The sequence below is a fragment of the Lichenostomus cassidix genome, chromosome Z, assembly GCF_008360975.1.
Source record: "Lichenostomus cassidix isolate B80296 chromosome Z, HeHo_3.0, whole genome shotgun sequence".
NCBI lineage: Eukaryota > Metazoa > Chordata > Aves > Passeriformes > Meliphagidae > Lichenostomus > Lichenostomus cassidix.
Window position 1 is genome coordinate 46,354,779 of NC_139511.1, and position 25,857 is coordinate 46,380,635.

A 25,857-nucleotide genomic window follows, 5' to 3' on the forward strand; every position below is an offset into this window, starting at 1 on the left:
GGGGTTACATTCAGCTTGATGTTAAATGTGATTTTCATCTCCACTCAAGTAATTTGAGTTTTAACTTTTGACAGTTGGCCCCAATTTGGCAATGTATCTATATGAATTTGAAGCTCTGATCTGAGAGATTAAAGAGACATCAAATAGCTGTTTTCTACTAATCTTGCAATGAGATCAAATTTCACTCATTCTTCTTTCACTGTCTATGACACAGATGAAGTTTTGCTATTACACAAAGGACTTCCCTCTGCCTTGCAACATATTCAGTGGAAACTGTGTATGATGCCATAATTTAAATGAAGGAGCCTTTTACTGTGTCAGTTAACAGGGGCCAAGATACTAAATCAAAACCAAAGAATCAAAACCAAAAACATTGTTTTAATGTTTACATTTAATTCCTACTACATTTTTGGAATATATTGATAAAGTATATTTGAGGAATACTATAAAGAGGCTATAAATTTCTGGGGAGGTGGCACACTAGGAATAATTGTATTAAATGAAGTATGTCTTCTAAAACTAATTAGTATGATGCAATCACCTGCATATAAATATTTAAATCCTAGCCTGCATGCTCTTCCTAACTTCTCCCATACTACAAAAGAAGTCCAAACAAGCATATTAAGCCCACGTGCAACTGCTTCTGGGGTTACTGATTATATTCATGAAACCAAAATAACAATCTTCAAATCTATTACCAAAAAATAAAAAAAAAATTATTGGGAATATGCCACATATGAGCAGGTAAAATTTGCTCATCAGTAGTGTGAAGAGATTGTCGTTCACTGAAAATGGGGGACATATTTTCCATCTGTTATTTACTACTTTACTAGAACTGTTCAGGCAAGTGTCCATATGTATTTATTTATTTTTCTATTTTCAGCTATTTACTCTAATTTGTTAAACTGCACTGTTTTGGCAAATTACCTCTGAGAAATTATGACTGCAGTTTTAGCAGTCTGTAGTCCTTTATGAACTTTAATTTCTGTAAGAATGTGTTATATAATTGGATATCTTTTTCAAGAGTTTGTAACCTGAATGCAAGCTTACTGATAGATTTTGATAGACTTACTGACTGTGGAAGAGCAATGACAAGACGGTTGGGATACATAGCATATTGCTTTGAGAAAACAGTGAAATTTAATTTTTGAATTAAATGGATTTACTGTAGCTACAGGAGTTGGACAGGAAAAATACATTAAAAAGCCCAGGCAAACAAGCAATTTTTGTGGATACAGAAAATTTTACAAGTATATCTGTAGAATATATTGGGGTGCAAGTACTATAAGTATGATAGTGAGAAAAGAAAATTAAGGTAGATGGCATCAGTCTAATGATGCGCATACATGCAAAAAATATTAAAGAGGATGTTGTTAAAGGATGTGCAGTGCAAGGAGGATGACCAAGAAATGAACGTGTCTTGTGAAGTGCAAAGAGTAGTAACTCAAATAAAGGTCAACTATGCTTAATTCCCTTTGTCCATAGAAACCATTGTGAACAGACTGGGACCACTAAGCTCATGATTTACTACACTACTTATACATTTTAATTACAATCACAGAGGAATTATGACTGCTGTTTCCAAAAGAATAATTTTATGGGGAGAAGTCTTGCTCTTCTTTAAAACAGACATTATTAGATGGTGTGGATAAGTTGCATGGTTTGTTTTGAAGTACATTTAACTGTGCCAAAGACAAGGAGGGCATGTTTGAACTCTTTATTATTTGTTGCTAAGTAATATAAAGGTTATTGCCACTGCATTTACTCTTCTTAAAATCTGAAGGCAAAGATATTTCATGGAAAGGTTTTTGGATCATATATTAGAACAGAGCCAAAAGGTCACTGCAGCTTAGTAAGTAACAGTAACAGATGGGAAAAGAACTGAAGAGTACATTTTCTTGTCATTGGACATAGTATCAATATAATAGTAAACACGGATGTGGCCAATTAATATACTGTGTGCACAAGAGTTCACAGATTCACAGAATCAAAGCGCCACACCTCTGGAGTTTGCCTCATCCCAGCCCTATTCAGAGCATGGCCACCTGCAGCAGTTTGCTCAGAGGATATCCAGGCAAGTTTTGGATAGCTAAGAACGGGAATTCAACAAACTTTCTGGGCAACCAGTTCCCATATTCAGCTCTCCTCAAAGTAAAAATTATTTTTCCTGAGTTACAGTTGACTGTGTCTTGGCAAATGGAACTCACTTGGCAAATGGAACTCACTTGGCCATTAACCAGTTCAGTGCTCTCTGTCCTTGCAGCAGTGAAACCACCTTGAAGTCATAGTGAAGTAAACACCTATTCTGGAGCAGATCTTTCAATCTATTGAGCTTTATAAACAATCAAGTCAAGAGATCCAAGTAAATTAGTTAAATATCACTTTCTTTTTGGCCATTGTGTTTTTGAAAAGAAAATAAATTTTTTGTTTGTTCAAACATGGAGTATCTTATACAACATAGTAAGATTTATATCCAAAATCTCAAACAAAAGCAAACCTTGGTAGATAGATGGTGTAGGCCCTAGAGGAAATGCGTAACCATCAGGAGGTCTGCTTGAATCACAGTTTATATGTATTTTAAGTGTGTGATACATGTTCAGTTATGTAGGATTTGGTTGATTAGGTACCTAGTTAGTAAATGTTAAAGAGCTCTAGAAATTGTGTAATGTTTCTCAGAAATTAACAAACTAGAAAGAAGAATGCATGTCCCTTTGGAGCCTTCTGTCATCTCATTCTTGTGTTTTGGATTCATTTTTCTTCTTTTTAACAATTGAATTTATGTGGCTATTCTTCCTAGTTTTTAAGAAATCACACATGCTGTAATTTCAGTTTCTGACTGATTAAGAGCAAAAGGTTCTAGATCTTCCCATTTCTAAGGAAGAAAAATTAAAGCCGTCTTGACAGACTTCGTGTTTTTTGCTTTTATATAAAGTACAGCTTTTTGATTTGGTTCAGAAGACTGTAGCCTCAACTTAAATCTTTTGAACATAGTAACTTTGGCACTCTGAATCATAACATCATAGAATAGTTTGGGTAGGAAGACTTTTAAAGGTCTTCTGGTGAGAACCTCTGCAATGGGCAGGGACATCTTCAACTAGGTCAGGTTTCTCAGAGCCCAGTCCAACCAAGCCTTGAATGTAACCAGGGGAGGGGTATCCACCACCTCTCTGGGGAATCTAATTAATTAGTTTTTCATAGCCATCATCCTAAAAAATCTCTTCTGTGTAGCAAGTCTGAATCTACCATCTTTCACTTTAAAACCATTAGCCCTTGTCCTGCCATTGTGGGCTCTAGTATAAAAGCCTATCCCCATCTTTCTTATAAGCTCCGTTTAAGGACTGAAGGGCTGCAGTAAGGTCTCCCAAAGCCTCCTCTTCTCCAAGCTGAACAATCCCAGCTCTCTCAGTTCCATTCCCAAACATTTTTGCATCCCTTCTCTGGATCTACTCCAACAGATCCATGTGTTTTCTGTACTGATGACCCCAAAGCTGGATGCAGCAATCCGGGTGGGATCTTACCAGTGTGGAGTACAGGGGCAGAATCCCTTCCTTTGACTGGCTGGTCCCCTGCTAATCTTGAGCTATAAAAACAAATATGCTCCTAAGGGGAAAAAAGCCAAACCCAGATGTTAAAAAAAGCACAGAAATGCAAAATGGGAAAATGGAAAATCTTAAGTGATGATAAATAATTTTAAAGATGTTTTCATGATGTGTGTAATGTATTCATTGCATACTACATGCTATTAAATGTTTGTAAAACCCCTGTTTATTATGATCAACACACAGATAACCACTGTATTTGCAGTGTGTGTATAATAGAACTTTGGTGAGAGATAATAAATTATTTTCCCTTTTTACAGATCATAGATCACTACAAACCTATACAGATCACTGTAGACATCTACTACATGACATCCATTCTAAATCTAGAAAGCATGTAATATTTAATTGGGAAAAGATTTATACATACTTTGATTTCCAGGGCACTGCTACAAATTTCTTGGTTTATTACCTGGCTTTGTAAAATATTTTTAGATGTTTTCATTTCTTTTAATTATTTTTTTAATTTAGTACAAGTCTTATGTGTCTCATCTACTTAATCTATTTAATCTTCTTCTTCACTCCCTTTTCTGTTTCTCTTCTCCCTTTCTCTCCTTCCCATTCTAGTCTGCCCTCCACTTTCATTTTTCTTTCTAGAATGTAAGAAGGAACTACATCTTAGTGAGATGTAATTTTTCAATTTAATGTTAACATTACTTTCATGGGTCAAATTAAACACCCATTCTCCATTATCTCACTGGCTAAAATTTGAAGTCTCATTTTGTGGCAGACAGTGTTTAAGAGAGATGTATTTTTCAACAGAAGATTCACTTTGGACGTGACTTTATGCCCTCCATTAATTCTATGATTCCCAAGCATTAAGTATTTTGATGAGCTGTCATTTCTTAATATGGTTTAGTTATATATCTTTACTGCAAATCAACATTTCTTGTATCTCCTGTTTTCATGCTTATCCTCTCCGCTGCTGATCAACTAACATTCCACCTTTTCTTCTCTCCTTGCTGCATTAAAATGGAGCAGTAAACCTGACAGGTGAGAAGTGAAAAATAATCACTCTTCATTTAATACAAAAAAGGAGAAAAAAGAGGAAAAAGTAGTCATCATGATAATGATCTAAGACAAAGCATCTGTCAGTCTTAAGTGAATGTAGGCAGTAATCTATCAATATGAAGGCAACTGTAAGATTTGCTATGTATTTACAGCACTGAAAAGTAATGTAATAAAAGAAGCAAAGTTTCACTACTTTTTTTGTGTCTCCATGGGGTACATTTTCAAGAGACAGCAGAGCTCTGCAATGCTCATATGGTTTTATTTGTATTTTAGTGAAGCTGAATCAGTGGTTGTTTGCTATAACCAAAGTTCTTGGAGGAATGCATGGTTGTAGCTGCTCTGAATCTTTGTAACACTCCTTACACATAAACTCAATGCTGACTTACAGTTCTGTAAGTGAAAATGATACAGTGATCTCATTTGTCCCTTGTGGAATTTTTTCCCCCACCTATCTCAAGGTCATGCCATAATCTGAAAGAATTGTGATGTCTTCTAAAGGCTGGAGAGATAAAAAACCCAGAGTGATCCTCCAATTAATAATACAGAATAAACCATTCTGTTGTCCTATAAGTATTCAAAATATTCCAATACATGATTAGAAGAGATTTTAGTACTTTTATTAGATTAATATGAATTTGTAGTACTGCCTGGTACTGAGTTTCAAGTGGAAAATAGTTAAATGAAGCTTGTACCTGTTCCAGAAACTTCAGGAGACTTAGGACTCCTAGACATAAAGAGAAGAAAATACAGGTTAAAAGACTTTTTGAAACTTTGTATCACACATCTTTAGTAAGAAGAAAGCACTAGGACATTGTGCTACTGTGGCAGGATTTTGAAATAATCAAAGTCAAAAGAAAGGAATTTCAAATTAACTTATCCATAATAATTTTGTTTTAAAAAGACTAAAAACAGAATAATCAGATTCAAATTTTTATTGTTTCACTAAAGAGAAGTTAATTCATATATTAAGGTATTTGCTGGAGAACACATGCAGTGTTTTTACAGTAAACTATTTTTACTTTTTTCAATAAAAACATAAGACTAATGTCTTCCAAAAAATTCATACAACGATATTGTCATTCAGCTTGTTTCCAAAATTTTAAGTCTTCCTGTATGTCACCTGGTGTTCATTATTTCAAAAGCAGCAAGTAATCAACTGGAGTAATAAAAGATTTAGCACTGTCGCATTGTGAGTTATTTAGAAAAAAAAAATCATTACATTAATATAAATATTGGGCACCTGGAAAACATTCTGCTATCGTTACTCTTAAAATAATCTTGGCTGTCTTTTCACAAAGTAACTCTTCCTCTGTTTGCTTCTTCATTTTATATTACTTTAAAAATATCAGCCACGTTGTGTTTTCATTCAGGATCCCACAGATAACTAGTGAAGATTCTACTTTCTGTATAAAAATGCAGAGTGGTAGCTACTCTTCATGTAACATGGCTCTCCATGTTTTACATCAGATAATGATACACAGAGATAATGCGAGCAATTTTAACAGAAAAGTGAGTCAGAACTCACATGGACTCTGCTTCTCTCTAGAGGAAGGGAAACAACTTTCTTTCTTTCCCTTTGATTTTCTCAATTTCTTTTCCCTTCCTTCCATTGCAGTGAAAGTCTCAGTTTGATTATAAATATTCATACAGATCTAAGCCTTGAGTATGTGTAGATGTGATCAGACTTATGAAGGTTGCATAGTTCAGCTCTCACAGACATGAGAGGAAACAGAGCAAACTTACTTCCAAGAAAGTGAACAGAATAGATGTCTTCTGTAATAGGTGTCTTCTGTACTATTCTTTCTCATATTAAAAAATACCTATAGAATGCAAGTTATTTTTTTGTAACAATGCAGAGCTTTCTGTGTAAAATAAGAAATATTCAATGACAATAACTCGGGGTGTTTTGGCTCAAGAGTTGACTACTTTTTTAAACAGATTTAAAACAAAAAATTGCCTGAAATTTTATAAGTTTAATGTTATAATAGTAAAGCATTAGGATGACCAGTATGTTCTGGAGGATCAGTCTAAGGTAGAATGCAGATATCTTCTCTCTTACATTGCTATATTTGGATTCATTTTGCCATTGCAAATTTTAGGTGCCCTACCCACCACATATAATTATATTTCCTTGGTTTATTTTTTCAGAAATAAACATCTCACCTTCAGAATATAATGCTAAACACTCAGGCATCTTTGTCAAGCTAACATGTCTATCTTCTTTATGTGTATTCACTTTCTCCATACAGGAAGAGGGCTGAATCTGATTCTAGAAAGAGCAGCATACCCAACAGCAAGGAGGTTCCCTCTCACCATCCCACAGATCCAGTGGAGCTGCGACGCCTTAACTTTCAAACTCCAGGTAAGAGACAATAATAACTCACTGAAAGCTCTGTAATCACAACCTGATTACTGATGATATTACAGAAAAGAAAGATTGATTGATTGGAAATCTATATTTTCACCGGGGGGGGAGTGGGTGGGGGTTTTTTTGTTTGTTTGTTTGTTTGGATTTTTTTTTAATATTGCTGCAAAATGTATTTCTTTGTTAACTTTGGAAATAATTCTGTAATTTCTTTATTTAAAGAAAAATCCTGCATGAAACAAAATTGAAGTTTTGTAAAGAAGAGCCCAAAGACACATATGCTTTATGGGTGTGCTTTACGTGCTAAAATTCCAAGTTAAACCTAAAAATGCCAGAAAATATTACTGGGAAATGTACATCCCTCTGTTTATTAATGATATTTTTATGGACATTTTGTAAATAAGTTTCCCTTTTATGTACTGCATTATGAGGTAATATATTAATATAATTGTGAGTTCCACTGATTTGCAAATGTAAAATACAGGAAAGAAATATTAACTAGATAAATAGTCATGTCTTTGAAAATAAGACTATATGTTGTGGTCAAGGAGGATATTAATATGTCAGTAGTTCTGAGGTCAGAAGCAGTACACTCCCAAATACTTTATTAAATTATTTTTTTCATTAAGCACTCTTTTCTTAAAGCTGTTTAATCTGATAGTCAAGAAGCACCAAGAGACTAATACTTAAAACAGTATTTTTACCACCTTTGTAGGAGTCAAGTTTTACTTAAATTGGCTTTGTTTTGATTAAGTTATATTCCATTAGTCTTGTTTTCTATTGCAAGATATTTGCATGGAGTCTGATGCTAATTAGGTGCTGAATCTTCATGAGCCTTGTGTTTGTTGAACTTACTACATTAAGTAGAAAAAGTAGTGAATGCAAGTTCATAAAAGCAGGAAATGAGGTGCTTGAGATGCTGAGGATTAGCTGCAGAAGCTGATACACTAATTACTACTAACGGGTTACATGAACTTGCAAATCTTACTCCTGATCTTCTAAATAGTGACTATATTAAGATAATGTTGCCCCAGAAGGAGTCTATTGGCAGAGTAATGAATGTGGCTAAAGACCCGCACTTCATGCACATGGCAAAAGCAGAAAGGGAAGAGTCTAGAGGCTTGAGTTTTACCCCAGCCTTGTTTTTTTGTCAGTTCCAGTACACTGCTCCTAGCAGCTGGGGCAAGTTAGATGTGTTTTACAAGCACATCTTCTAATTTAGTTTCATCTCAGTGTGGAAATCTTGATGACATGCTCTGGGACTTCTCTACCATATCAATTTAAATATAGTGAATGAAAATAATTGAAAGTTTTTATTCACATTTGTCCTTCTAAGTCTACAATCTTAATGTAGGGTCGTTGTTTCTGAGTAAAGTTTTCATCTGTTACTCAGTGCTTTCATAAAAGTTTTAAAGGGTTTTACAGTTATAGAAATATACATATGAGTCTTTGAAACATGAGAAGAAAAAATACTGTTCTTAAAGTCTAGCTTATGCCTAAAACAGGTCATTATTTCTATACAGTTATATGGTGAGTAGAGAAAATAGCTTAATAGAATCACAGAATCGTTTTGTTTGGAAAAGATCCCTAAGATCATTGACTCCAACCATTAACCAAGCACCACTATGTTCAACAATAAACCATATCCTGAAGTGTAACAATCACAAGTTTTTTGAACGCTCCAGGGCCGGTGATTCTACTGCTTTCCTGGGCAGCCTGTTCCAATGCCTGATGATCCTTTCACCATGAAGAATTTTTTCCTGATATCTAATCTGAGCCCCCTGGTGCAACTTGAGGCAACTTCCTCTTCCTGTATCACTTGTTACCTTGGGAGAAGAGACTGCCCCCACCTCCTGGCTCATTTCAGATCCTTGCAGAGAGCAGTAAGGTCTCCTCTCAGCCTCCTTTTCTCCAGGCTAAACAACCTCAGCTCCCTCAGCTGCTTCTCACAGAACTTGCAGTGCAGACCCTTCTCCAGCTCTGTTGCCCATATGGACACACTTCAGCACCTCCAGGTCCTTCTTGCAGTGAGTGCCCCAGAACTGAACACAGGATTTGAGGTGTGGCCTCACCAATTCCGAGTACAGGGGGACAATCCTCGCCCTGGTCCTGATGGCCACACTGTTGCTTATAAAAGTCAGGATTATCTACTCAATGACCTTCCCCAGCATCAAGGCTAGACCATCAGGCCTGTAGTTTCCTGGATCCTCCTTCCCGTCCTTCTTGTTGACAGAAATCCTATTTGGAAACCTCCAGTCAACTAGAACATCCCCAGTTACACAGGACTGCTGGTACATGAATGAGGGAAGGAGGCTCAGTGAGTGCTTCAGTCAACTCCCTTGGTACCCTTGGGTGTATCCCATCCAGTCCCACACAGCTGTGTGTGTCTAAGTGGTGTAGCAGGTCACTGATTATTTTTCCAGGGTCAGGAGATCATCAGTCTTCTCCCCATCCCTGTCTCCCAGCTCAGGGGGCTCTGTACCCACAGAACAGTTGATATTGTTATTAAAATTGAGGCAAAGAAGGCAGTAATTACTTCAGCCTTTTCCTCATCAATCGTCGCTATGTTTCCCTCTGCATCCAATAAATAATGGAATAATAACTAGCTATATAAGGCTAATTTTCTGCGCTCTATTTATTTAGATGCGTAGTCTTACCTATTTAGTATTCATCATAATTAAAATAAAACGTGAGGTTAAAAAAAACCCTGCTGCCAAGTGCTAACATATAAAATTAATTTATTGTAATTAATTCTTAATTTACATGGAGAAGGTAAAGTTATTAAGAAATGGCAGAATTTGTGGCACTTGTAGACACTGTAATTCCACCTCATTGATCTCAAAAGAACTGGGGAGGATTTAAGGCATACATACTTTCTCTTGCAGGGCTATAGTTTATCTGGGAAGTTTGCCGTTTTCTGTGAAGCTATTTGAGCAGAACATCTGCAATCTGTTCCTACTGTGGACAGTACTTACTGTGAACTTCTTCTTTGCTATAATCCTTTTCACAGATTAAAGAATTACAATTATTATTAAAAATAGAGTACAGACATCATTTCATGATCTTTTCTCTACTGTTGTACCACATAAGATCCCTAGATACAACAAGCCATTATGCTACTCAGCATACAGCCAACTACTAAGGACAAAAATATTACCCCAGTAGATTCGTCTTACTCTGTTACACTTGCGAATTAACATGTTCTTAATGTGTAAACAGTCACAGTGAAGTCAAGGTACAGTTCTTGTGATAGTAAAAGCAGAACTTAACTCACATTAACTTCAGTTAGGACTACCATGTCATTAAAATCTGGCTAAATGTAACTTAGGTGTTTAGGTCCTACTTGAATGTTTATCCAACTCCCAAACAGCAGCACACCATCAAATAAAATGTGATGGAAGATTTTTTAAGATGAGCATAGAGAAACTACAGGAGGGCTGTACATTCAGGATATCAGTTTTGTTGGGTTTGTTGTTCTTTCACTTTCAAATATCTGGGTTTTATTTTCTACAAGGGACAAGAAATAGGAAATGGAGTACTGCAAAGGAGGCAACTGAGGGAAGGAGTTAGGGTTGATGTAGTGATGTGCTGGGCTCTTTTTACTGAGAAATCTGCAGTCACTCTCATACAATGAGGCATTTCTCAACATTGTCTATATATAAAATAAAGGACAGAATGGTGAATGTACTTTAATAACCAGTGTATGCCATGCCAGTACCAGTGCATCAGGGTAGATGATTTGACATAATTGTTATTATAATAATTTATTTCTTTAGACTATGAAAGCATCCACAGTCTCCTTGGAGCTTTTCAGGCAGGCCAATTGCTTCCAGTGGGAGAGGAAAAAAATTTAGAATAATCCATAATGTACAGAAGTGTTAGAGAAAAAAGTTCTAAATCCCACTGGCTTATCTGGACTGGCAGTTTTCTCTTGGAGAGGCGAATGAGACATTCCTATAAAATTCTGGGTTGTCGTAAACTTTGGTACTTTAAAAGATTCCTAAACAGCCTCATTCCAAAAATGCTATCAATCATATATTTTGTGTAAGGAAAGACCTGATCAGATATAGCTATCAAAATAATTTGAAAGCTAAGTCCTTGGAGTAATTTGAATTTCTAACCACAAGTATAAATTACTCTCAATATAGGTGATTAGGTATAAATTTCTGACAGAAAATACAGGAAAGCAATATTTTATCTTTGGTGATATTTAGAGAATAATTTTGGTACAAATATGTTGCACATGTCATAAAATTGTCAATTCAGCATGAAGATGTCATAAAATTTCACAGTTGAAATTACCAGCACAGGAAATGTCTTGCTTTCCTTTCACTTTTTATTGTCATTAGAGAACTACATTTTTCAATAATCTAAAGAGACCTAAAGAGTTTCCTATCTTACCTTGTTTCAGGAAGGATCAAATTCATTTCTGGCTTCCCTCCACAGCTGATGAAGTAACTCTGTAGATAAATTTCACATTTTGCTTTGACATTTGGAATAGTCCACAGTTCTGTGTCTGAGAACAAGATCCCATGTCCGTTGTGTTATCCAAAAATGTGTATGTGTTAGATAAGCCCATATGCCAGTGAGTGGGTCACAGCAGTGCCAAGTTCTCTTTGAGTAAACATGAAAATACCCAATCTCTCAGTAGGACTTCATTTTTAAGTCTGTTTTGCTTCCCTAACTAGAGTAGCAGAGCAAAAGTCTATCACATTCTTACTGTTCTACAAGTTCTCTGTCAAACACAAAATTAAAATCATTAACCTGGTGCACAAATTTTAGAAGTCTTTGTGCCACACAGGATAGTGAAGGTAAAGAAGGGGTAATAATTAAGCCTCACAAAAGGTTTCACCAAATGAGAAAGCCTAGTTTTGCAGAGTAAAATTAACTGAAATTAAGTAGTGGGTTCTGAGGGATCCAAGGCTCAGGCAAAGACTTTAATCTGCCAATCAGCCAGAGAACTAAATTGAGTCATGCCTCAAAAGTGATTGATTTTTTTAATCCTCATTTAACTATAAAATGTGTCACACTTCTAAGTAATTTTTGTAATTGGGTTCCAATTAAACAATTATCTCATTATATCTTATGAACTAAATAAGATGCTTTGAAATACAAGAAAAATAAATAGAGTTATTACAGCTCCAAGTTAAAGACTGCTTTTTTTCATTAGATAAGTGCTCACTAAACACTTATTTCCTGAGTTGCTAAGGAATTTCTACAAACTTATTTCTGAAATAAAGCAGAAAAAGCATAAAGCATGTTTGTTTAGAGAAAAAGGGTACAAATGAAAAAAGGTGGAAAAAGTGATCTCTGGATTTAGTCACTTGCTTTGCAAGACAACAGGAAATTTCTTTGCGTGGTTTATCCACTCAACATCTGTTTATGAGAATTATGACAATGCTGAAGGAAATACTGTGGTTTGTCTCCATGGCAAAAACAGACTAAAATGCTTGCACATAGTGAGCAATCATACATATATCTCTTTATATGAACTTGTCTCACATGGAAGACTTAAGCATCTAGAAGAAGTACAGACTTCAGGTGCAAATGGCACTTCTCTAGTATCCCACTTCACTGCTTTCAAACCTAGAGGAACCCAAAATCTGCTTAGCTAGGAGATGACATTGAAAGCTCTTCTCAAGAGTAATCCTTTCTTCTTCCCCTAGATTTCAGACCATAGTTTTTGTGACATGTTACTGTATTTAACATGTTTAGATCAGTATCTGAAAATTAGGTTTCCCCATTTCTCACTATAGGTGACTTTTATACACTATAGGTCACTCAGATAGGTCACTACAGGTCACTCAGATGTGGTCTTTCTGCAATGAGGCTGTGGACATCCTAAGCCTCCTTGTTAGAGCTCAGTTGTTGATACAGAAAACCAGAAACTATCTTCATTCCAGAATAATTGATCTAGTTCTGAAGAACATAAAATCTTCTGGAATAAAAGTGGCATGATTTTGCAATATTACATGTGCATTTGCAAATATTTTAGAATATCTGTTGCAAAATGATCTATTTCTCTCAGAGATTGTCTTGTAAATTTATCCTTGTAAGTTCATGCTTTCCTAGCTCTGACTCTATGGAAAAGAAATTTTAAAGCAACAGTAATTTTTTGTCATATGTACTAAAGGCATTCTTGATAAATTTTCATGAATGCTGAATTTCTACTGAATCAGGGTCATATATACTTTTTTCCATTTTACATGTCTGAATTTTAAGTAGGCAATTCTTTCTATCTTTTTGATAAGGATAAATATCAGTAACAATAACCACTGTTACTGATTCCTTCCTTATCTATAAAGGGATATCTTGATCAACATAGATCAGTATGTGGAAGAGTGTTCTGTGTTAGTAAATAAAAATGAGGAGTTTGTAAAGTCACAGACAATTAATTCAATATGAACCTAAAATACTACTCATTTGCTAAATAAATTTTTGTGGCAATCGTGTGTCACATTTTCACTTCTTGTAGATTGTAGTGTGTATACTAGCAGATATGTTATTTGCTTAATTTCTAGCTTTATTCTTGTTTATTCTGGGTATGTCAACCTACAGCTCCAATTTGGTAAATCAATGTGTGTTTCATAAATGTTTCTAAAAGCCCTTATCATAAAACCCTAACAACAAGCAAAATCCTAATTTAACGCATTAATGACAAGCCTAAAACACCCATTTGATTAGCTGGGTTAAAGGAACATAATTACCAGGTTTAATGTCTGTTAATATGCAGATGGATTCTGACCTTGATCTCTTAGTTTTTCCTTGAAATTGTAGCACGAATGGTATTCCATGTTCCTTAGACATGTATTTACCACAGATTAAACAGGAGATAATTCTACACTCTGTTCATTGTTATTTAATTCATGTAAAAGGGTTACTAATAGGCTGCATAAGATCAATCACATGTGGCAATCTTCTACCAAATCTGGAAATATAAGTTTTTATGGGTACAATTTCAACTGTGTTTTGCATGTGGTGTTTTTTTGAGTTTTCTTTTCATTTGAATTGTCAGGTGTTTTTATCTCTTTTTTTGTTTTTAAAAAGAGATACCCTATTTAAAAAATAATTTGAAAGCATGTTTTCAGCATGGTATTTCTTTTGACTCTTTAGCATGTCACAGGATCTGTTGTAATTTAGCTGTATTTTGTCTTTAAGTTTTTGTGTTGTCATAATATATGTTGGTTGGTGTGGGAGTGTGTCATCAAATAAGTGTATTTTCTTATTTGTAGCCACAGAAATAAGTGAGTTTAGCTATTTTAAGTGTATTTTAAGTGGGATCTTTTGAGTAAAGTCCTACACATGCTCAATAGGAGCCTCATGCTTTTGCATGAGGTGTGACATCTTTAGATGTTCATTCATAGCATATTCTGTTATGATTCACAGACTGATTACATAACAAAAGTCCACCAGCAGTTGTTTTAAAAAAATAGCTACTTCTATCATATCAGTAGAGCACATTTTTTACATTTAAAATATGAAAATAGTCCAAATGCAATTATTTAACTTCATAAGTTAACTGCCAAATATTATTTGAGGAAAGATATTCAAAGTGTAATTGCTGAAAATGAATCGTAGAGGAAGGGTTTATATGCAGTTAAAACTTGTCAGTTTCTGAAGTTGTAAGTAATTCCTCTTTTTGCCTTAGAAAAGAATGTTTAATTTCAAATTTCATATTTGCACAAAGTGTTTAATACAAAATCTCCCCTTGGAAATGTCAAGTGGCATATAGAGAAGCATATCAACAAAAATAATTTAAAAAACAAATGGGTGTTCAGCATCTTTAAAAAAACACTCCTTCACAGTAAGTTAATTATTATGATTTGTTTTCATGATGCTGGTGATTTAGTCAGGTTCATTGTGTGATGAGTGAGTCTCATACTCACTGGGTTTGTGTCCTGTATGTTTACAGTAGGGTGGTAGGTGCAGTTGCACCTTTAAACATCGTAGTTGCGTTACCAGACGCTGTTTTGTGCATGTCTGAAGTGCCTGTATGTACAAGATTGATTGATTATGATGGTCTACTGCTGTTACTAATTTGTTTCCCATTTCCGATTGGCTTTTACTTTTTACAGCTTTGAGCAGTAATTCAGTCCCCTACGCCTCCCTGATTGGCTCTGTGTCCTCCCTCTCTAGCCAAACTACCACTCAGTCCTTATATGATAATAACTCTCTCCCACGATTCGCTCGAAAAGGTCTAAACATCTTTGTCTCTATTATTTTCTCTGTTCAAGCACTGTTTTAGATGTACATCAGTCCACCTCCATTTCTGGATCAATCTAGAGTTCTCTTGTGCCTTTTCACTCACATATTTTCCATAGGGGTGCTTGATCTGGATCAATCAGTGTAATTATTACATGACTGTCACCCACACTCATTTTGAGAGTAGTCAAGTCCTAAGTAAAATTTGTAAGAAAATGGGAGAGAAGCAGAACTGCATCAAGTAAATTAGTACTTAAAGGCTAATTTTTAAATTGAAATTTATAAGGAATCTCCCCACTGATCTGAATATTCTGCTTTGTTAGTTGACTGACAACTTGCCTTAATGTCTTACCATCACAGATGTGCTATGAAGATTACATAAAATATATATGTATAGGGTCAGAAGAATTAGGGCCTGTGCTGCTGGACATTATTTTGGAGTCTGTTATGATGCTTGAAATGTCGAAGAACCAAAAAGAGAACAAGAATTAAAATTAAAGAAAAATATGCTATAGTGTGACTGTGTTGTAGCCACATGGTCATTTTCAGCTATGTTTAAAGGAAATGCAAGTCAACTGTCTTAGGCATGCTCTTGAAAGTCACGGTGACAAAGCAAACTGCATTGTGCAACATGCCTTCCAGCTTGAGCCCCCTTGAGTCATCACTGTTTTCCCTTTGTAATTTCAAGAGATCCTGGGGTTCACTAGCTTAACTTTTTCTTGCCAGCTCTAATTCCTTCCCCAAGCTATTGAAAACTAACTTTCGTTTTATGTGTGATAGTATAAAGTATGAAGAGAAGAATGTAAGCATTTTGGAGAAGGTTCATGAAGGCTAATAGCTTGAAATAAATATGTTCACAAAATTTTGCCTGTCAAATCTTAAGCTGGCAGATTGTTCTAGTTGACCCCACATCTTTTCTGTCTTTTTTTTTTTTTTTGCCTTGCTGTCCCTGTACTCCCTTACACACCCATCTGTACTTCCAAATCCAAGCTCTTCTTTTTCACTTAGTATCTTCATCAGTGGACAAAGATGTTTACACCTGAAGTAGATTGTAGGTACTTTTAGGGGCTGGTAAATGGGGTTTCAGATTAAGCATATTTTAAGGTACTAGTGCAGTCAGCATGTGTGTCCAGCCAAACTGTACAACCCCTGCCTCTACAATCTGCTACTAGTGAAAACATTTTTGAAGTTCTAATTGTCTTATGTCCAATGTTGTCTTCAGTGACTGTTGTCTAAAAGCAGTGGTGCATGTTGTTCTAGTCACTCATAGTTGCATGTCAGTCACCTCAAAATTTCGTAAAATACTTAAGTATTTCTAATTTAGTCAGAGTACACAGTCAGTCTTCTAGACCTTGATGCATTATTATTATTATTATTACTATTATTACTAATCTTCAAGCTCTCCATTTCATTTGTTATGTTTTATTTTATAAATTAGTTTTATGTTGGTTTAGGTTTCTTTGTTTTCTGCCATTTCCTTTGCAGGTTCAGGTGTCTCTGGTTACCCTGGTAACCTTCATTATTCAAGTTCGTTTTTCTTGATTATGCATAAGTCACTTTGTTTTCCGTCAAAACACTATTCTTTCCCCTTTAGGGCTCTTTCAGTGTCTGTTTCTCAGCTCACATTTCCTCATCTAATTCAATAGAGTTTTCATTTCATGCATTGCGGGAGAAGGAGTTTGAAATGACATTAAGAGTCATTACTCAAAGCAGAGGTCGACATCAGGTCTAACTGTCTCATTTTTCCGTGCCTAGCTAAACTCATTGATTCATATGACAGTAACTCTTTCCTCTACACTAGGAATGTTATCTTTGGGATTATGCTTGGTGACTTCTTTTAATTTGGCTTCAGAGCTCATCTATCCAGAGCATGTCCTGCTTTGAGTAACCAAACTATTTGCCTGCTTCTCTCACATATGACATCTTTACTACTTACACATTTCTAGACATTCTAACTATTGCATTTTCTAAATTTTGGAGCAATGCCATCACTGTAGTTTCCTTTAAATTTTGTTCTACTTTCTTGTTCAACAGGTATGGCCAGTCATCCCCCAATACCTATCTTGGAACTTGCAGATCACATTGAAAGATTGAAAGCAAATGACAATTTGAAGTTTTCACAGGAGTATGAGGTAATTTTCCCCACTTCTTTACTATTCAAGTTTAAAATGTCATGCTTGCTGTTTCCCAAGACTTCTCTCTGATGTGGTGCCAGGTGAGGTGCCTCCTTGGCTCATAAAATCCTGCTTTCTTTTTGTAAGGATACATGTCAGGCAAATTCCATGGACACATACTTGAAGTATTGTGTGAATGATACAGCATTTACTTGTTTTAATATACACAAACATCTATGTTTCCTGCAGTTTTAAGATCCTTATATTATTTTAAAAAATCTCCTGTGTAATGTTGACACATACAGCAAAAGCTCCAAAGAAGGTTCAGTCCACTGCTTAAATATTGCATGAGATAGGATTTGCAAGTGCTTGGTGTCTCTTCTAATGCAGCAGTTTCAGGACGTTGTATTTTCCTCCTGTCAACAATACCACTTTGATAAATTGTGAATGATGGTCTAGAAGAGCATGAAAGAATTTAACTGGAAGAGAGTAATCATTTACAAGCCACCTTGTCAGTAACCCGTGGAGTATAGGTATTGGTATAGTGAAGAGGAGCAGCCTCTCAGGTCAGTAATTTGTGGCTAAAGGGATATAGGGAGCTATCCATTAGACCCAGTAAATTATAGCTGTTTCTTTAATGCCAAAATACAGTCTATGTCAAAAATACCACATCAAGTATGCACTGAACCATCAGGAAAAGAAGGGGTTCTTTAGATCAGCTATAGGTGATCATGTCAGTGGTCCAAGGATTAACAGCTCCTAGAGGGATCACTGAAACAGTATTTTCTTTATACTCTGTTGTGTCACTAATCCTTGCTTAAAACCCTCCAACACTTCATTAGCATGGTGCAATAAAAGCCCGTGTTGCTCTAATTTTTTTAGGGACTGCACATTAGTTGCATTTGAAGGTTTGTATGGACACTGACAGTGAGTGCAATAAAAAACACTTAAGGTGACTTTCACATGGTAGTTTCATAGTAACATGTGACTGCATGGTACAGAAACTCTATGCCATTTTCATTCTATCTTGAAAGTCTTGACAGAAAATGTTAAAAATTAGTACAAAGTACTACAATAAAGAGCTACAAATGTTAAAAATTAGTACAAAGTACTACAATAAAGAGCTACAACTGCTTATTATTTAATTGAATGCACTATTCAAAAGTCCTTAAGAATACTTTAAAAAATAATCTCATTAGATATTGAAGGGAATATGTAGTTTCAATGGAAATAAATTTGTTTGCAGAGCAACTCAGGATCGCTGTTTACTTTGCAACCACAAAAATGAGGCAGAATCTTCTCACTTTTCTATGTGTAAATTCTGTGTTTTTAGTATGAAGATTGTAGCATATAAATAATCAGACAGGGAAATTTATATACCAGGATGTTCACCATAATAAAAGATAACATTTAGTACAAATTTTAAAACCATTTCCTGTTGTACTGCGGGCAAATTAATTGGTTTTTCTGTGTAGGAAATTTCAAGTCATTTACAAGTCATATAATGTAGTATAATTTCTATACAAATAAACAATTCAGCTTTACTACATCTTGAACGTGGTGTAGGGATGACATGGTTTTCTTATGCTGTAATATAACTTTAAAGTTTTGGTGTTTTATATTTTCTCTTTCTTACTTAAATAATTAAAATAATCTTGGGAATGCAATTTTAATAATTTATAACCAATATTGTAAAGATACATTAAATCATAAAATTCTTAGAATCTGTCCCTCCAGAAGTTTCTCTGTCTGTGTAAATAGGACAACTTTCATGTTATTTTTTTTTTCTTTCATTTTTTTCTCCTTTCTTTCTTGTTTTTTCTTTACAAACATACCATCTGGAGCAGAATGGTTAGACATTCAAGATTAAAATGTGGGCAACTATGGGTCAACATCAGATTTCATTCATATTGTTTTGCCCAAGAAGGTTCAACATCTATCTTTGAAATCACAGCTTTAGAGATACCACTGCATTTCCATCTAGTCCAAGATACATCCATTTTGAAATAGAATTAGTGAAAAGCACTGCTATTTGGTTTCGTGGTCTAGGCCGGGCAGCGGACTAAAGCTGCAGTTTGATGATCACTGTAAGTCATCTCTGTGACTTGGCTGTGCATTCCTGTTGTCACTCTTCTGCCAGTCCTGGCACTAGCACATGTGCAGCTGTTCAAGGATTATCTCAGGAAATAGATTCAGCTGAAAACTAATTGTTTTATTTTTCTTTGGTGTTTTCAGTTGGATCAGTTCCCTGAACTAGCTCACCACATGTCTGCTTAAGCTCCAGTGCCAACAAAGGGAGCTGGTGGTCAGGGATTGGGACCTTCCACTTCAGCAGCAGTTCTCACTAACACCCCTTAAAAATCCCTTTTTAAATCTGATTGCAAGGCAGAAATATGTACAGATGGTAACAGTTCATTATTATCACTTCAGATGACATTAAAACTGGTGAGACAGAAAGAAAAATAGATACTTCTTATCTTCAAAAGTTCAAGGTGTAACATGCAGCAGGAAACCACTGACCTTTATTGATACCAGCAAAATCATCCGATTAATTCCTGTTAACAAAGCAAACAGTTTTCATTAATTACCACTGATGACTTTTTTTTTTTTAAATAATGCCCTTTCCTCTTTGGCCTTCAATTATTTTATTTTACTTTTTATGGAATTGCTTGTATTGCATGGATGAAATTCTTCAAAAATACATTGATCGCATACAAAAATTGTTATGACAATTTTGTGATACCACAAAATAAAATACATATTGATGGTTTTCTGATAAACACTGACTTCTCTTCCTTCTTTCAGGAAGTTAGGTCCATTTCAAGAGGATGTTTAAATTATTTTTTAGCACAACCTGTTTCTGTTGCCACTTCAAAAGAGTTACTAGTTTCACTACATAAACACATCTTTTGATTTTCTAAGCACCATTTTCAACTCTTCAGAAGTGCCTGAATACTGGTTCCTCTTCCATCCTCGCTCATGTTCCATCCACTCACTTTTGATCAGAATTTCTGATCAAAATTTAATGCAAGTTTGTTTTTTTTCCTTTTGGAAGAGTATTACTTCCTTGCCTGTTTCCACTTCAGACAGGCAAATCTCCCTGTCTCTTCAAAACTAACAAAAGAGTCTCCTCAGCTGAGTTATATATCCTCTGGCACAATTTTCTAATGAAACCCTATAACTTCACAAACCTTCACAAACTGGATGTTTACAGGGTGTTTATTGTGCAAAATTGTTTGTGGTGTTGGGTTTTTTCCTTTTTTTTTTCCTGAGAATATGTTCCTTTCATGCCATGTGAAATCTAATTGAAAACCTGAAATTGCTGTTAAAGAAGTAAGTCCAAATGATATCCCACTGCACTCTGGTTGTTTAATATCCAGGGTAATGTGGCAAGTTGGGAAAGAGGTATTGCAAAAAAGTAAGCAGTATGCATGGTAAAAACTATATATTCTCAGAATAAAAAAAAGAAAAAAAAAAGAAAGGAGGTTAATTGCATCGTTACTATGATCTTCTAAGGGGAGTGTATTCTCCAATATAGAACACTTTCTAGCTATATAATATTTTCTGAGGTTTAGTGTCATCAACTGGATGAATTCCTACAAGTCTTCAGAAACTATTTCATAATACCTTCTTCATAGTGTCTTATGTCATGCTGTAGTGTTGTCATAGATAATGCTATGACTCCTCAATGAGGTTCATTTCTACATCAGAATGAATTTTTCATAATCCTTCATTAACTTTTTGTTAGCTTGCAATCTGCAAGCCTAAACAAAATGTTGGTTTACTGTGTTAATGTGACATATCATATCATATCATAATGTCCCATAGTTCTTTCTTGTCTAATTTAAAGACAAGATGGACCCTAGGTGATTATTACGAAGCTTTTGCTGACTTTGGCAATTTCAGTGGGATTTTTAAGTAATGTGGTCCATATGGACTTGACAGCTGCTAAGCAAATATCTGTGTTCATAAGAAACTGACCTTTATATTGTATCTCCTTCTTAACCAGGCCTTCAGAATTGAAAAATAAGAAGTGGTCATGGAGCTAAACTGAAAAAAACCAGTAATGTTCTGCCTACTCTATGATGTATTCGTAAAGTCATTTCCTGCTGTAATACACAACAGAAAATCTGTTCCTCCAAAGCAGATTTCTGAGACGTGTGTAAAATAGTTTAACATCTTATCTGAGGTCTTTATGTAGAGAGAGCTGTATGCAGATACAGCTTTACAACCTTGAGGAACTAGATTCAGATTCATACTATTTTTGTGTGAGAATCTGTCACTGCAACACAAAAACTACACTATCAGACTCTGTGTTTCTGTATGATTTACTGTGAATGTGTGTCTATGCACTGGTTAACAAATGCTACAAGAAGTTGTATATAATTTAATGTTTTCTCTCATCTGGTTTCTTTCTGTAAATTGCAGCCAGTCTTTTGCTTTAACACTGAGTACTGGAAAACATGAAGATTCATTTTGACATTGTTTTATTGTAGCTTTTCAGATCAGTTGGTAGGATTTGTGATGGGAATACACTTTACTGAATATGTTATATTTCTCTTTTTGTGTCTCAGCCTGCAACAACATAAACACTGGATACTAAAACACAGTAAATCTTGTATTGTAGAAGCACATATAAAATTTATTATCAATATAATACATTTTAGAAGTCCAGGAAGAACAGATAATCCACTGAATGAATCTCTATCAAAGAAACAGCTGCACTTAACTGCTATATCATTGTAGATAATAGTGAGTCATGTGCAAAAATTGATTGTTTTCTCAGCAAAAATATGTTTTTATTCTTTTTCTTTATAATAGTTTCCTCTTACTAATATTACAAACATAATTTATTGGTATATTGTTATTTTACTTTCATAGCATGTGCTCCATTTACTGAGAAACAATTAGTGTAGTCAGTGAACGATGGAAAGTTGTTTTCTTATTAATAGCACATATGCTGTTGCTTTCACCTAGGTTGTTTGGTGCTTAGTTCCACCTAGGGTAGTATCCAAGCCAGCAGTATAGCTGTGATAGAGAATTTCAAAGACATAGTGCAGGAACCTGGAGTGGTGTTAGTCAAGACTTAGAGTAGTGTATTAGCTCCTTCCTTTGTGCTGTGAATGCTTCATTGGGATAACAGCATTTGTTTATGCTTATATAATTAATCAAATAAAAGAAAGCTGGTGTTACATATTAGGATGCAGTGTTTTGGTCTGATACCTAAAGTTAATTTGCCAAAGAATTTCACAGAGACAGTGTAATTAGTCAAATAACTACCTGAAAGGAGATTGTAGCCAGGTGGGGTTTTACCTCTTCTCCCAGACACCAAGTGACAGGACAAGAGAAAATGGCCTCAGGCTGTGCCAGGGGAGGTTGAGGTTGGACATCAGGAAGAACTTTTCACTGAAAGCATTGGAGCAGAGGGAGGTGGTGGAGTCACCATGCCTGGCAGTGTTCAAAAAACACCTGGGCATGGTGTTTATTGGCACGGTTGGAATGCTGGTGGTCAGTCAAAGGTTGGACTCGATGATCTTGGAGGTCTTTTCCAACCTTAATGATTCTATGATTCTATACTGTAATGAATATCAGGGTTTTTTTGCCCAACTGAAAGCAGCGATATGTGTAGAAAGAGGAAAGTAGTCTACTTCTTGAAGCAAGAAAAATTGTTCAAGGACAAACTATGTAGGTCATTGTAGATAAAACTGAGTTTTGCAGGGGCTTTTTAGGAAGATTAGTTTGCAATATTTTTAGGGGCTTGTGGAGAAAAATGGAGGAATCAATGAAAAATTTCACTCCTTTACTCCTTCCTTAAAATAAAAAATGTCGACAGTGCTTTAAAAAGATTATGAAAATTATGTTGAAAATTTAAAGTATCACCAGTGCCTCATGTGAGACAATTATAAAGTTTGTTATGTAAGACCTGCTATATTTCATACACTATATAAAACAAACCAGCAGGATTATTTAACCACAGAAATAGTTAAACAAAGCAAGTTTTTTTCATTACTCAGGTATTCATCTGCTCCTGATATTTATTTTCTACCTGAAGTTGACTGTAATCCTCCATTTTCAACACAAAATTATTTCTCTTACAAGTGGTTATGATATCCTGGTTAAAGTATTTTAATTGCAAATGGGAAATAAACAGATTGTGCTTAAGACCGGTGGCAAAGAAAGAAAAGCCAATATGATTAATTTTAAAAACTAGGCGGTTTAGAGCTTTTTGAAAGGGAGAATGTCCTTCATGGATGTTTTCAAATAGTGCTTTTTTTCCTCCTTAAGTTTTCTTGAGTAATATGCATATATAGCTTGTTTGATTCCATTGGAATCAGGCTTTTCATTATTTAATTTAGTCATATGAATGTTAGCTTGATATTGTACAGGCAATACTGTTTTTTCTTGAGAGGAGTTTGGCAAAAGCTAAATTTTATTTCGAGCTACTCTTGAATGGTTAGGTCACTTTGCTGTGAGAGTTAACAGAAAATGTCTCATCTGCATTTTTAACTGTTTTTAGGACCAGGATGCAAACTTGTATTCGAGTTCAGAAGAAGTTTTAGCCATATCTGGAGTTTTCCTCCATATTCTTGAAAATTATACCCTTTGAAGAGTGATGGGAACATCTTCATTTTAATTAAAAAATCATAATTCCAGTTGGTAAATTGCTATGATCATGAATTATTGTTCATGCATCTAGCATTCAGGTTTTCGTAATGCAGTATTTAAATCTCATTCTATTAGCAAGTTTCCTGTATAATACAATAGTCCTCTATTATAGATTCATCAACTATGGTATGAAATTCTCATCACAGTCATTGACATTGGTTAAAGAGGGTCAAATTGTTCATTTCTCCGCATAGCTGTGTACTTTCCAAAGTTGTGCTGAGTCTGTTTGCATTGACAGGCTCTCAAACTTTTCTTTTTCATTCCTCTTTGCCTACCTCATTTTAGGTTTCCCTGTGAACCAGTGGCATTTGGTGATTTAATTCAAACCACAAACACAGCACCTGCAGTGCTTGGAAGTGCTTTACAGGACATGCTTCCTTCCCCTTCCTGGCTTGTGAAGCCTATGCAGTATATATCAATCCCCACATTCCACAGGAACTTTAAACTGCTGTCTCCTAATTTGCTACCGTAGTGACCCTTAGAAAAGCAGTGTTCCAGAGCAAGCCAGCATGTGTCAGCTTACACCAGGAGGGGTGGCATTTTGTCATACTCCTTTGTTCCCTAGTGATGTAAAGAAAAACTACACAGTGAGCAGATACAGAGTTTACTGGAGGGGGATTGCTTGAAATTCTTCTGGAATCACATTTTGGTTACCATGATTATTATTCAATGAACTATTTTATAGATGGTGCATTGTATTAGTAAATATTGCTCAATTCTTTTCCTACTAACAGATCACACTTGTTTCAGCAGCCAGCCATTTAGAACATAATAGCTGAAAGATTTGTCAAAGCATGGGAGGCAAATAACAGTATTACAGATTTTTTTATTTCTTTTGCACAAAGCACCCATACTACACAGTTATGCTGTGAAGAAATCCAGTTCTTTATTAATGACAGCTTTATTGAAGGCAAGCTTTCAGAATGAAAATACTAGAAATCCTATTAAAGTGCCATCCATTAAACCATTAAAGCACTCATTAAAACTGTTAGTAGGGACTTGTTATTCATGAGTTATTGGTCTTTCACACTTCTGAAATGTGTCTGCCAATACCACTCAACTCTTTGTTCCAGTGTGGCTATTAAGTCTGAGGAAATACAGATTAACTTTCTTTTGACAAAATGGTGCTTTGTGGGAGGATGGTAAGGCCACAAAGTGGTTCAGATTGGTGAAAAAAAATAGGAAAGATTAAAGTTCAATCCATTTGCCTGTTTCTGATAATTTATGTTAAGTATGTCTGCATGTAGACCTAAATATTAATCACTAAATTACACCATCTGGCCATACATCATGCATAGTGTATGTTTGGGTTTTTTCTTGGTATTGAACAGTAGCTTTAGAATGCTTAAACATTAAGGAGTGAACAGTGGAAGAATCATACGGAATACTGAAGAGTTGAAACTAAGCTTTAAAGTATTCTTAATAATCTGTAAATTCTCATGAAAAATAGGTATAATATAGAGCTGAAGCTGTTTCTCATAATGGATAAGAATCTTAGACCATCATTTTCTCTGTATATACAAAATTTTCTTTGTATATACAAAACTGCAGTTTAAACTTATTATTTGCAAATATTTTTTAATTATTATTTTTTACATCATGATTTTTTTTTTATGATTTATAGCCATAGTCCTGCAGTCCAGGCTCAAAATTAGCAGCATATTAGTCAGCCAGTGTATTCTGGTATTTTCTAGTTTTCTTGTCTAATGTGAAAAGAAAGTGTATGCGACGGCTCGCATTGTGAAGTAATTTCCAGAATATTTTGGGAGTGTAGGTGAAAACCTAAAAGATCAGACAGATGGTCTGCTTCAGTTATCTGTCTAGAACAATACAGAAGTGTGTGCCTTATTCTAGGGCAGTGGACTGTGGTTTAGATAGCGTGTTTCCATATATGTCTCTT

At 35.1% G+C, this 25,857-nt stretch overlaps 1 protein-coding gene across 2 annotated transcripts in view; it reads left to right on the forward strand.

Annotated features, from left to right (window-relative positions):
- Window positions 1-25,857, forward strand: part of PTPRD (protein tyrosine phosphatase receptor type D) — a 1,173,827-nt gene that overhangs the window by 1,081,983 nt on the left and 65,987 nt on the right. Inside the window, exons 31-33 of one of the 2 annotated variants that reach the window (XM_085043363.1) lie at window positions 4,581-4,592; window positions 6,860-6,972; window positions 17,212-17,309. In XM_085043363.1, coding sequence (XP_084899489.1) covers window positions 4,581-4,592; window positions 6,860-6,972; window positions 17,212-17,309 — 223 coding nt within the window. Of the gene's footprint in view, window positions 1-4,577; window positions 4,593-6,859; window positions 6,973-17,211; window positions 17,310-25,857 lie in introns of both variants that reach the window. The other variant, XM_085043362.1, reaches the window with a different exon arrangement.